Source organism: Ipomoea nil, unplaced genomic scaffold, assembly GCF_001879475.1.
Source record: "Ipomoea nil cultivar Tokyo-kokei standard unplaced genomic scaffold, Asagao_1.1 scaffold2036, whole genome shotgun sequence".
Taxonomy (NCBI): Eukaryota; Viridiplantae; Streptophyta; class Magnoliopsida; order Solanales; family Convolvulaceae; genus Ipomoea; species Ipomoea nil.
Genome location: NW_017618464.1, coordinates 4189515 through 4202988, shown reverse-complemented (window position 1 = coordinate 4202988; position 13474 = coordinate 4189515). Strand labels below are relative to the sequence as shown.

The 13474-nt window shown below is 33.7% G+C and overlaps 1 protein-coding gene and 1 pseudogene across 1 annotated transcript; one reads left to right on the top strand and one right to left on the bottom strand.

The window, feature by feature from the left end:
- Positions 1-7547: 7547 nt before the first annotated feature.
- LOC109147690 (sorting and assembly machinery component 50 homolog) lies at positions 7548-12128 on the bottom strand. The gene is made up of 4 exons (XM_019295319.1): positions 11625-12128; positions 9371-9856; positions 8350-8865; positions 7548-7998 (listed from the first exon to the last, which is right to left on the bottom strand). Exons 1-4 carry the CDS (start codon positions 12075-12077, stop codon positions 7915-7917), a joined length of 1539 nt encoding a protein of 512 aa, XP_019150864.1. The 5' UTR covers positions 12078-12128; the 3' UTR covers positions 7548-7914.
- A 48-nt stretch (positions 12129-12176) lies between these two features.
- On the top strand, positions 12177-13169 carry LOC109147824 (annotated as a pseudogene).
- Positions 13170-13474: the final 305 nt, after the last annotated feature.

Sequence of the window (13474 nt, the reverse complement as noted above, 5' to 3'; positions counted from 1 at the left end):
TTTTTTTTTTTTTTTGGATCAAGGGGAGAGCAAAAAGAAGCACAACCCTATACTACCTATAGGTTTGTCGATAACAATAATCTCATACTGATTAGCTCTGATTAATTTGGTCAAATAGTCTGTCACCTAATTTTAATCCTGGTAAACATATTCCACTTTAACCTAGCAACCCCGATTAACATTATTCACAAATTTATTGAACTATTGAATTGTATTTAATATAATTTTAATGATGTCATCAAAAAATGAATAGGTAACGAGGGATGGTAATTCACGAAATACATTTTTATTTTTTAAAGATTTTTTAGAGTTGAAACAAAATTAGCAACAAATAATTAAATTTGAAAGTAAACCATTATAGTCAAGAGTTAATTAATTAAATCAAATGAATAATTAATCTTTTGGGATTTGAGGTCAAAGTTGCTAGCTAGGGTTGTTAGTGAACTTTTTTGGATCTATTAATACGTACATATATAGCTAGACCAGAAAGAGTTGTACTGTAGAACAATCTCACTGTCTCTTGAATGCATCCCAAATTAGATCAAGATTCCAATTACTGTTTAATTAATTATTAATTATTGAGTATTATTTAATTTCTGCTACTTGCACAGTGGATTATTTACTAAAGAAATCGGTTAACGTTGGCAGTGTCCACCATGCATATCCACACCAATTTTCAGATTAAAATATTATATTTTTTATTTAACGTAAAAAAATTATGTCTATTTATTTATTTATTTTAGGTGTATATATATTGTACGTAGCGGGTATCTTGCTAATAATTGACTTGTGTCATCTGATCTGACAGTTTTATTATTCAGACAATAATGTTTTTTCTTATTCTTCTTCCTCACGCCACATATAGTTCCTAGAAAATTTTAATTATATTCTTATGATATATTACTATCGAGGTATATTCTGATTTTATTAAAAAAAAAAAAATTAAAAACCATTTGATATGATGTGTGTTACGTTAATAAAGAGTAAAATAAAATAAATTTTTTTCTAATGTAGTTTAACTTTGTTGTGTGATATGCAAGTAATTACGTATGAGTGAAATTTATTTAGCACACACTCTCAAATAGTAATGACGAATTTTTCTTGTCATCTATAAAATAAAATAAAATGGTGTAAAGGTATATGCACGCATTGCCACCATCAAAGATGTCGATCAATACTAATGCATTTTACATCAATTTCAAACTCAAAATTTATTGATAAAAAGAATAAAGATAATAAAATTATATATGAGCCACTCTTTTTTCTTGATAAATCAGAGCACATCACATTAATAGAAAGTATAAAATAAAGTTTTAGAAATATTCCGTATTAGTCTTTATTGTGACGTTACATATCACAAAATGTCATAATAAAATACCCAAAAAAAAAAAAAAAAAAAAACGACATTATATACATTGTGTGGGTGACAACAGACATGTACTACTGTTAATCACAACAAAAATGTTACGGACAAAACACACCATCTGATTCTTATCTATCGTTAAAGATTTTGTCGGATGGGTAACCAAATGTACGACGTACAGTTACAAATATACTTTTTTTTTTTCCTTAAAATTACAGTACCTTTTAATTTCTTGTACGTTCTTATGACATTGTTTTATAGAATTTGTATTTACATTTAATTATCATATAAACTCTTTTGTACTTATTACGAAGTATTATATATGGAGTTAATCATTCACATATAACTAATAAATAAAGAGTTCTGAACTATCAATATGTATTCTTATGTCATTGTTTTACGGTTTGAACTAAGTTTTTTCTTTTTTTTTTTTACCTTGTAAATTTAATAATATTTTATATACACTTTCAAAAGATATAATTTCTATGAAAATTTTTAAAGTATCAATCATACCAGGTACAACCAAAAGTGAATGTAAAAACTTTGGAATTTACATGTACAAGCTTAGCTCACTGGTCCATAGACAGTATTTGAAAGAAAAGACTAGATTTAAACATCAGCAGTGACAGTGTGGGAATTATGCCCAAAGTGAGCATATCCTTTATACACGTAATTTACATCCTCCCAAATGCTCTGTCGGACTGGGGTGTGGGGGCCCTTGAGGTTTGGGATTCAACCTTTTGGGAGAAGAACAATTTTGGGATTTATACCGGCATATTGGATGCAATGTGGACATTCTCCCTACAATTTTTGGAGAGGTAAATTGAACTTTCCTTGATCCTATGTAATAGCATGCAAACCACACGGGAGTCATCATAAATTACACTAAAAAGACTCGTGCAACGGACTCAACCAAGAGGGTGTTGACAAATTTCCTATTATACGTACCTGGTATAAAAGACACTGATACTGATTAATATCGTAAACTTTTCTTAAACGCTATATACTAACACTAAATTAAACATTACAGAAAATCAAATTGTAAATCAATCAAGTCTTGTTAATTAAATCAAACACATAAAATGAGACGAATTGAATAAAGTATCAAAACCGGTGCATGCATTACCTTGACCTAAAAAGGTCAGCTGCCATTATAACAACTTTGGGTGCTTTCATTTCTCTACCATTATGCATGAGAAATAAATATTCTTTGCTCGTGCGAAGTGTCTTACTGAATTTATCGGCTGAAAATTCACCCCCAAAAAGTAAAAAAAAAAAGTTTTTAATTATCTCGTGAATGATAAGACGAGCAGATAAACTCACAGCCGTCCAAAGCCAAAAAGTTAAATGTGTTCTTGTGATGATAATTGTATATGTTGGCCTGGAAAGAGATTGGATTCCCACTCCCCTCCTAACACAATCGTGTGATTGAGACAATTTCCTAACGTTGTGGTACCAATTATACTCTCTACCTTACACAAATTAATATTGAAATAAAGTTAGTAAAAAATTATTAATTGTGAATAAATATTATGAAAGATTTTTTTTTTTTTTTTTGGGGGGGGGGGGGGGGGGGGGTTAAAAATAATGGAGAAGAGAAGTAGGTTATATATTCATTCTTACCTTTACTCGATCTTGGATTTGATGAAATTAAATCTTGCAGTGGATTTCACCAACTCTCCCGTACATAAAAATGTTAAGAAATTCAATGTAACGAGTCGATATTTATTTATTTGTAATTTAATGATAAGATAATGGTCCTTTAATTATACCAAAAGTATTTGCCAAACCTACTGGCATAAAAAAGTCTCTTTCTTCAAGGTATTTTAATTAGTCTCTCACTCTCTTGTATTTAATTTATACCACAACCCTTCTTTTGATATTATGCACTTGTATTAATTCTAATTCTTTTCTTATTTTTTGGAAAAAAAAATGCAATTTATTCATTTTAGTCTCTGATAATTGCAATTGCAAAATTAGTCCTCAATGTAGCCAACTGCGTACAGTTTTGGTTCATCGCTAACTTTTGCCGCCATTCTGGTACCCACAGTTTATTTTTTACTCGGCACCTAATGCCGTGTTTTATCGTACACTGCTATTGATCATTTTCAATATGTTGTACCGTGTTACAAGATAAGATAAATAAAAAATAAACGGTGGGTGACAGACAAAAGTTAACCACCAACATACAATGTATGGAAGAAAAAGAGATCATTAAAAATTGGTTTTGGTAGGGCAATAAATTCTCTAATAGCCAAAGAAAAGTTTTCCAAAATGAATTTATTGAAGTGTATTGTATATATGTGTGGGTGAAAAGTTTTGGTAAGGTGGAAAGGGGCTTGTGAAGACTATAAAAAGGGATGCAAGCAGGGAGGTTCGTTGGTCTTCAAGATATACATTAAAAATAACCCAAAATTCAAGCTGTAAAGTCAACTTCCAACACCACACATGTTTTCTTCTCTTAATTATTTTTCTAATAATATTAATAATGCCCCAACCATGCATATATATGCATTTTTTTTTTATATAAAATAATTTTAAAAAAATCGTGAAAGCTATTAATGCGGATCAATCTTTCTCCTCCCTTGGAGCATGAGAAGCATGTCTGTCCTTTTCCCTTTCTTTATTGTTACAGCAGCTATATACCCCCCATACCAATATTTTCAACATAAAATTAAACATTTATTAGTATGCTAAAAATTATAACTAGTAACGAAATTGTAACTTTATTTCTTTATACTTATGTAACAATCATCGTCATGATTCGATGATTGTTTTTCATAGATGAAAAATAAGGTTTAATCTCATTTATCGATTCAGTCAAGATCAAGGATCCAGAATGAAGTTATTTTTTTTAAAAAAAAAATGTGGTGACATATGATAATTTTGTGTAAGTTAATTTTTTTGTCTTTCAAAGCATTTTTTTCCTTCTTGCAGAGCACAATATTGTACCCTTCAGAGTATAATGTTGTGCCTTACAGAACACACTGATGTGCCTCCAGAGCACACTGATGTGTCTTCCAGAGCATATTGTGTGCCTCCCAAAGCACATTGTTATGCCTTCGAAATGCAAAATATTATTTTGCTTTAGAGTACACATTGTTGAGCCTTCCAAAGTACATTGTTGTACTTTCAAAGTGCATATTGTTTTGTCTTGGAGTACACATTGTTGAGCCTTCCAGAGCATATTGTTGTGCTTTCCTGTGTACACTGTTGTGCTTTCCAGGAGACAATTTGGTGTCTTCCATGATTTGAACAAAATGCAAAGACAATAGATCAAAGATGATTTACTAGAGAAGATGACATTGTGTAGATTAGAAGCACTTTTTTTTTTTTGAATCGTTGATGATCTGGACAGATCAAAGGCTCATATTTCTAATCACTTTCGCACCTGAAGTCTTTTCTCTCTCACACACACCACACACACGTGTATGTATATATGTAAAATGAATGTGCATGCATGAAGAAAAATAAAGAAATTTGGAGAGGATCTTAACATGATTGGTGTACATGCATGGTCATATATGGTCATGGTCATAATCAGTCATAACCATGCATGATTGCATGATGGATGTATGCATGGCCACTGATCATGCATACTCATAGATGATATGCTTGGTTGTATATATATTCAAGTTTAGAAAAATGCCGGGTGTATTTTGCCGATATTTTTCTTTAACTATACATGAATACTAATTGTATATTACGGAGTAGTTTCTTTTTATTGAACAGATTTTGAAGCATTTCATAAAATTTCCACAAATTTATGGGAAAAAAATGTTTCAGGAATGCTAATCGTTGAAAGTTTTTGTTCAACATAGAAACTTTTATTAAAGGTGAGCATTTAAACATCTCAAACACATGCATTTTCTCCCAAAGAACTTATGAACATTCCCCTAAAACATTTCAAGTTAGTTCCCTAATTAAAAGACTTCAAAACACATTTTCTAAAAGTAGCTATAGCTAGTAAACAATTAATATTTACACGTATTTAAGGAAAAATACTTTCAAAATTCAAACACTCTCATATCGCTGTTGGAAATTATGAAATTTCCGACCACCTGAAAGTGATCTTAAATCAAGTCTAAAGCCTTGTTCCGACCACTTTTGGTATCCGGAAAAACCTTTGTTGCTATTTCCGACCACTTTTTGATTTCAACTTGATTTAAGATCACTTTCAGGTGATCGGAAATTCCATAATTTTCAGCAGTGTATTTTGTAAATTTAGACATTTTTCCAGCCTTTCCTTATGTATTGTGTCCTCGTTTCTTATTTTCTTGCCACCTAACTTCATATTTTAAAGTCCGGACTTCAAATTAGTTTCACTATAAGAGTATTTTTTGAATGCGGTGTTTAAGTCTTATTTACTGAACGTATTGGGTATGTCGCAATGAGTTTTATATGCTATTTATTTATTGCTGTTTAAAATAATTCCAAATAAATATATTTATTTTTAAAAAATGGGTATTATATTAGACAAGAGGATCTCAAGTTCTCAACTGCTACAATATAGAATTAGACATTTTATGCCAACTTATTCTCAGGGTCAAAATATATACTCCAAATAAAGCTTGACTTAATTAACCGAATTGTCGGGCACCGTTGATTGACAGAAGGTTTGTTGAAATCCAACGGCCGATGGACTTGCATTGAAACCTAAATATGCTTCACTGAACATATGATTAATTAAGGATAATATAGACAGATAATATTATTTAAATGCTTCATTTTCTGATCTAACGTGTGCATGGATGGGTTTAGTGTCATAATTAATTATTTTTAATTTAATAATTGTATTAAAGGTATTGTTCGTCTCCTTGTCAAGCATTTTTCTGTGTCCCATGTGAATGACATCTCACCTTCCATGTCCCATCTGCCCATTAATTTTTGTTATTTATTGCCCCATTTGTTAATAAAATTCAACAGACACTTGAAAGTTGGATAATTATAGTTTTTTGAAAACGAGAAAATTCGTAATCACTATTTGAAAGTGTGCACTGGATAAACTCTGTCCATTTGTAATAGCGCCTAAAAGTTTGCAATTTAGTACAAAAATTTACCTATAGTTAAGTATTGAATATTAAGTTATAATATGATACAGTAACATAAAAAAGGGCATTTTTTAGTGTCTCAATTGTGACCATAGCAAGATTTATTTTAACCTTTAAGGTTTTTAACTAAAGCTTAACGACATGGACCAAATTTGTAAGTGGTTGTAATCGTTATCCGGATGGCAAAAACTTGTGTAAGACTGTCTCACAAATCCTTATCTGTGAGACAGGTCGGGTCAAGATGAAATGTAATACTTATACTAGCAAATGTAAAATTAAATCATAAATAAAATGTTTGTTACTTATAAGGAAAAACATAATACTTTTGAAGAAAAATATAATACTTTTATATTTTGATGGAAAAATATTATTTTTTTACCAAAACTATTACAATGTCCTTTATAAGTATTAGATACATATTACGGACCCTATCCAGACTATGTACCTTTAATTAACATATTATATACATGTTGCAGTTAACGTATTATATATCAACAGTTAACATATTATGTATCTTCAGTTTATTTACATGTACATAATCTGTTAACCGAAGATACATAATAGGTTAACGACAAATACATAATTTGGATTAGAGTCCACAATACACATGATGAATTTTGATCCATAATATAATTTACGGACCATCTAAACTGATCTAAGCATGAAATGAAGTTTCACACAAGGCATTGACTACATCAGAGTGAAAGGTCTAGATGGGTCTTTGCAAATACTAATGTCTCACTCTTCTATAATGTATTCGCTTGGTTTCCTCTTTAAGGAAAGACAGGTGTCTCAAATGCCCCAATTTCGTCAGGGGTAAGTATATCTGTCACTAAGGATGTTTTTTTTAATGTTATATGTTTACTGTTTATATCATTTTATATAGTACGGAATAATACATAATCCAACCTACTCCAACAGAACTATTCCCAGTAATAGCATTCTTTTTAGTTCATTCTACAAGTAATTTTCCATCATACCTAATAAGTTCATCTCACTATTAAAGAATTATAATCAAATGTTCCATTTAAGCAAAGGTCTCTTAGAAATTTCGGCATTGTTTATAAACAAGGAGCATATTCAATAATCTAAGAGCATATTCCCAGTACGAGTAAAATGACACAAATATATGGATCAATGAAATGAATGTAGCAGGGCATATACCATAGTATCCACAAATGGGGTAGTAGAAAAATACGAATATTTGACTAGTACTATGTTGTTTTGCTTTAATTTCAAGATAATTTGCATCTGTGAAATGAATTTATTCACAGTACTAGCACTATTTGAGGTTTTGAAGTACAACATGATATATGAAGCTGCCTATGCCACCCAGAGATAGAAAGGGATTCAAACTTTAATTTGAATAAAACGTTAATCTAGATCTATTTTGCGAAGAGGGGAAAGTATGTAAGATTTACCTTTGGTAACTGGTAAGATGATGGCGTTAAGCTCAAATTTAGCTGTATTGAATTGAAGAAACAAAAAATTTTCCAGCTTCTACAATGATGAAGAAAAGCTAAACTGCACACCGGTCTTCGCCCTGTCATGTTCTTGTTGTTTCAATATGTGGCAATAATTGACCTGAAAAGTAAAATGAAAAATCAGAATTTTTTTTTAAAAAATCCCTATTGAGTTGCTTATAAAACAGAGATCGAGTTTATCGATCTAATAACAGTCCTGCCCATTTAATATGTGCAAATGATGCATCATCCTTTAATTTTCAGTGTCTCGTCAGGGAGAAAGGGGGCATTTGTGTAAATTCAAATTTTGGAAAGGAATATTGGATTAGGAAACACAATAATTTTGGTGAGTAATGGATAACCTTCTGAAATTATTTCCTCCACCTGATGACAGGTTCTTGCATCTCGCCAACTTGAACTTTAAAAAAACAAAACAAAATATTACATAAAGATTGTAAGGTAGATGACAAACCTCCATACGGAATAGCTTAGTTGGTATAATGATACCAAATCCTGCTGAGGATCTAAATGAATCTTGGAATTTCTGAAAAGAGAGATCTCGAAACGCGTTTTCGGACAATTTGTTAGTTCTTCCGGTACAAATAAATGCATGGCCATGAATACCAGCTTCTCTCAATATCTTCAGTGGAAGATCGAAAGAAAGATCAGTAAAAGCAGTAATGGCAAGGTCACCACCAATAAAATCCAGCCCAGAAGCATTATCAGAACTTTCACCATTAGCACTTTCTCCAACTTGCCTTCTAGGCTCAGCAGGGCCGAGTCCCCTCGACTTAAAACCAAAGATAGGTGTTGGGCCACCCAAGAAGCAGACCGGAGAAGAGTTGCCACCCATGAAAAATCTCTGAGGCAGATACGAGGGCGTGTTTAGAGATCCATTTCCCCATGGAAGAACAGCACCAGCAGAAATTCCAAAGTTCAATGCAGCATTGTAGAATCCCAAGGGTAAAGCATATCGAAGATCAAAGACCTATTTACAAAACCATGACCTTAGTTAATAATATACATAATTTGTCTAGCAAAAGATGCAAGGTAAATACCCAATGATCTCTCCCAAAAGTAACTAACTTTAAAAGTAGGAAGTAAGATATGATAGAAGTAGGAAAATCCATTACAACAGAAGAGTTACTAGAAAGTAGTGAAGTATTAGGAAAGAAACATTGTATAAAGTGTATAAGAATCTTCACAAAAATAGAGAGATGAAATAGTCAGAATACAGCTTGCAACAAATACTCATGCAATAAAGTTCTTTACAAAAATAGAAAGATTATCCTAAGAATATAGCTTGTGCAACAGATACTATAACAACCTATGCAATAAAGTTCTTCACACATAGAAAGGATGATATACTAAGAATATAGCTTGCAAAAATACTATAATCAATCCATGCAATAAAGTTCATTAACAATATGCTTAAAAGATGCAACACATAAGAAAAGTTATATGAAAAAGAACATGATAAAAGGTTACTAAACCTGACGTATAGAGCGTAAGCTTCGATAATCTGGTGAAAGGCCAGAAATTTCTGATGTAGCAACAAATGCATATCCTTGGGTCGGTCTCAAAGGTGAATCTCTCAAATCAGTTCTAAATGTATACTTCAATGCTGAGACTAAACGATGTCCAAGCTGTCTCCTTACAGTTGTAGATGCCATTTGTGATGGATCTGTTAAAGCTCGCCAAGAGATATTGTATTCTAACTCATGGTTTCTGGATGATAATAGGCCAAGGGAAAGACCTAATGCACGCTCTTTGTAAGAAGAAAACTTCAACCAATCTTGAGAGAGAAGAGATAACCTAGCAGTCACAGGAGTAGTCAACCTTTTGAACCTAGGCAAAGACAAACCGGTGCTAATCTCTGATGTTTGGTCCCAGCCATAAGCCAATGAACCATCCCATATATCACCATAGCCAAACAAGTTTTTCAACTTCAATAAGCCTTCAAGTGACCAGCTTCTAGCCTACAAAAGGACTATAAAACATTATCACAAAAAATGGAAATTGCTAAGCCATTCACACATAATGCAGCAGTAAATTAGAAAGCATCTTGGACAGAAAAAGAACCAGAGCCAATAAATACATAATAGCATATTAGCATGGGCAGATATATTATAAGTAGCAGGCATTTGATGCACAAATCAGCTGATAGAAACTAGAAACATCTAATATATATATAAGAAAGTACTCTTGACCTTTCCACATTCAGACACTAAGAAGAAATTATTTAATAGAATGGAAGTACATTAACTGGAAATTCCATTGCACACAAAGTGACCTAAAGTGAGGCCGTATTCTGGCATAGGTCTACACTCTACATATTTTAGATTAAAAAGTGCACCTTATCAGAATGATAACATTTCTTTATTATGTGACCTTAGAGTTTGGAGTTTTTTTCCAGACACTAATCTGCTGCAAAGCAGGTATGTTCTCTCTCCTCACCTAGCCACTATCAATATCAACTTCATCTGTGTAGTTCCACACTCCCTCCCTATCTCTTTTCTTCTCCATTTCCAGTTTACTATGAAGACCGCTGGCAAAATTAGCAGAAACCTTGGAGCTGAGATTTTAAGCCATGAAAAACTTGATGATGTTCTTCCAGTAAAACTTAAGCATTGCTGCTAATTGAGCTCACTGACAACCAATTCCTAGTTGTTGAGTAAATTGTTATTGTGAAAGTTGAAGATGCCCATTTCAAATGTACACACACACCTGCTTCTCACTCCTTCCAAAATCCCATAAAAGAACTCCTAAATATTGTGTGTTTATTAAGCCACTTTTGACAGATAACAAATTGTCAAGTGCACAGTATAACATGTTGACTGTTGAGGATGTGTTATTTTTATGAATAAAGTGGGTGGGCATGGCTAAGAATAAGAAAATAATTTTCTCTAATGTATCTCTTGAAATAAACAAGCACTTTGAAATTTAAAGCCTCAAAAGTCAAAGTTTGATTGTTTCAGGTTCTTGCCATATATATCCTCTAAATCGTATCACAAACTCCATGTCTCAGAAGTCAATATCCATAATGTCAGCATTAATGATATCAGTATTTATTATTAATAGAATCATAGCCACAGCATTATATGAATAATGAATCATCTTCCTCTAATAATCATCAACCGTTTCATTTAAATATGTAATCCAGGAACCCACACTAGATTGGTCCACCCCACTTCCTGATGCATCAGTCAAACTAACATAAAGCCACTCATTTTCATAGTCTCTGCTTTCCAGAACCAGATACTTTAAGTATGAATATGTGACCTACACAATCTACTTCTATGCTCTTTGAATTGTATGAGTTATTATGTATGAACAGATACACTATACACACAACAAGAAATTGCCTTTTTCAAATCTCCAGTAATTCTAAAGCACCAGCTTCACCAACAATTACCAGTTACAAGTAGGGATAATTATCAAAAAATGGCACAAACTTTACTGAAATTCAAAATAATTTAAGAACATTTATATATTGAAAAATTAATACACAGACTTAAGGTAAAAGAAAAAAGTAAAGTAAAGTAAAGCAAACTCATATGATTTAAAGTCTTCCGTTTTTAGTCATTAACCCTCACAAATATACCAAGCAAAAGCATTTTGAAATGGTATAATCAAACTTCATAACACCAAGTACATTGTTCTAGTCTTGAAGAAGCTGTGTCCATGTCAATTATTACCCGATAAATACAGCATAGAGAAAGATCAAAACTAAATTGAGTTGAATACCTCAGGCTTTGAGAAAATCCCAAAGTTCCCACTAAGAGGATTTGCAGTTTCAGTGACTTCAACAACCACATTGGCAGTCCCGGGGAGCTCCGGCGGTCCAGCATCTAGAGTAATATTCACAGAATCGAAAATTCCAAGGCGATGAAGATTAGCATTGGCAATACTAGCGGCTTGGAGCAACTTCTGGAACGAAGTGACAGACTTGAGGGCTTGGAGCTCGGCCTCGATGACCGAATCCTTAGTCTTGGTGTTTCCCTTGATCAACACATCATGAACACGCAACGGGACTCGTTCCGTTGACAATCGCCGGAACAGGTTGTCCATCCGCATCCGAGTACCTTCATTAACCGCCTCTGCTTCCTCTTCTTCATCGATATCTTTGTAGTCCTCTTCATCACTGGCGGCGGCTGCTTGGTTCGACCGTGTTTCATTTTCCTCCGGTGAGGCAGCCATGGGATACAGCTGAGGTGGTCGAGAGGTTTTTGTAGAGGGTTTAGAACTTAAAAGAGTTGTCTTTTACTACGGAGTATTACAAAAAAGTTAATTCCAGCCATGGTCACGTGATTATTGCCATTTTCTAAAATTGGTCTTCTACTTTTAATTTAGACGAAAAAGACATTCACCAAAGGTCCTTTTGTCTAATAAGTCCATTCGTTCAATAAGCGTTTGTTGACCGTCAGTTTAAGGGACAAATTTGTCTATTTATTATATTGCTTTTTTGTTCCTAATTTTCCTCTGCTCAACCTCTCCGTCGTGCGAGACCGAGTGGACTCCCTGCACAAGTTCCTTTGCGACTTAGTTAACAGTAACACTCTTCTCGGCAAACACGAGACGGACAGGGTCTCAGCCGAGATCACCGCCGTCATCCACCAGATTATCATCAACGGCGCTGCACTTCTCGCCTCCACTCAAGCCGCAAACGGACTAATTCCAAAAGCTCTAACCAAACGTCATCTAGTAAGCTACTGTGTTCGGAAACTGGTCTCCTTGCGCCGAAGGAGCGTGCCGACGAGGATTCCGACATCATCGAGCTAGACGCGGTGGAGTTGCTGGCGGAGCATATTCATTTCTGCGAGATATGCGGAAAAGGATTCAAGTGAGACGTGAATCTCGGGATGCACATGCAAGCTCACAAGAACCAATTCAAGACGCCAGAGGCATTAGCGAAGCCAGAAAAATGCTTCGAATCGATCTCGGGTCGACCCGCCATGTTCTCCTGCCCCTTTCCTAGGTTGTTCCCGCAACAAATCACACAACAAATTCCGGCCCCTCAAGTCCGCAATTTGCGTGAAGAATCATTTCAAGATAAGCCATTGCCCGAAGATGTACTCCTGTAACAGGTGCAACAAGAAGAGCTTCTCAGTAATGGCGGATTTGAAGAGCCATATGAAGCACTGCGGAATATCCAAATGGAAATGCTCATGCAGAACCAGTTGTTCACGCAAGGATAAACTGTTCAGCCACATAGCCTTACTCGAGGGGCACATGCCCACGGTCGAAACCGAGGAAGCGGCGTCGCCGGTGCGTGAGGCAGAGGAAAATTAGGAACAAGAAAGCAATATAATTAATAGACAAATTTGCCCCTTAAACTGACAGCTAACAAACGCTTATTGGACGGAAGGACCTTTGGTGGAACAATTTAGAAAATCTAGTGTCTTTTTTGTCTAAATTAAAAGTCGAAGACTAATTTTAAAAAATCGCAATAGTCGGAGGACCATTGCTGGAATTAATTATATTACAAAACTTGACTTGCTCAAAAAAAAAAAAAAAAAGCTCTATAATTGTAGTCTTATTATATTATTATTACGGAGTTTATTTTAAAAGTGCGTTAGAATTAAGTATAATTATAG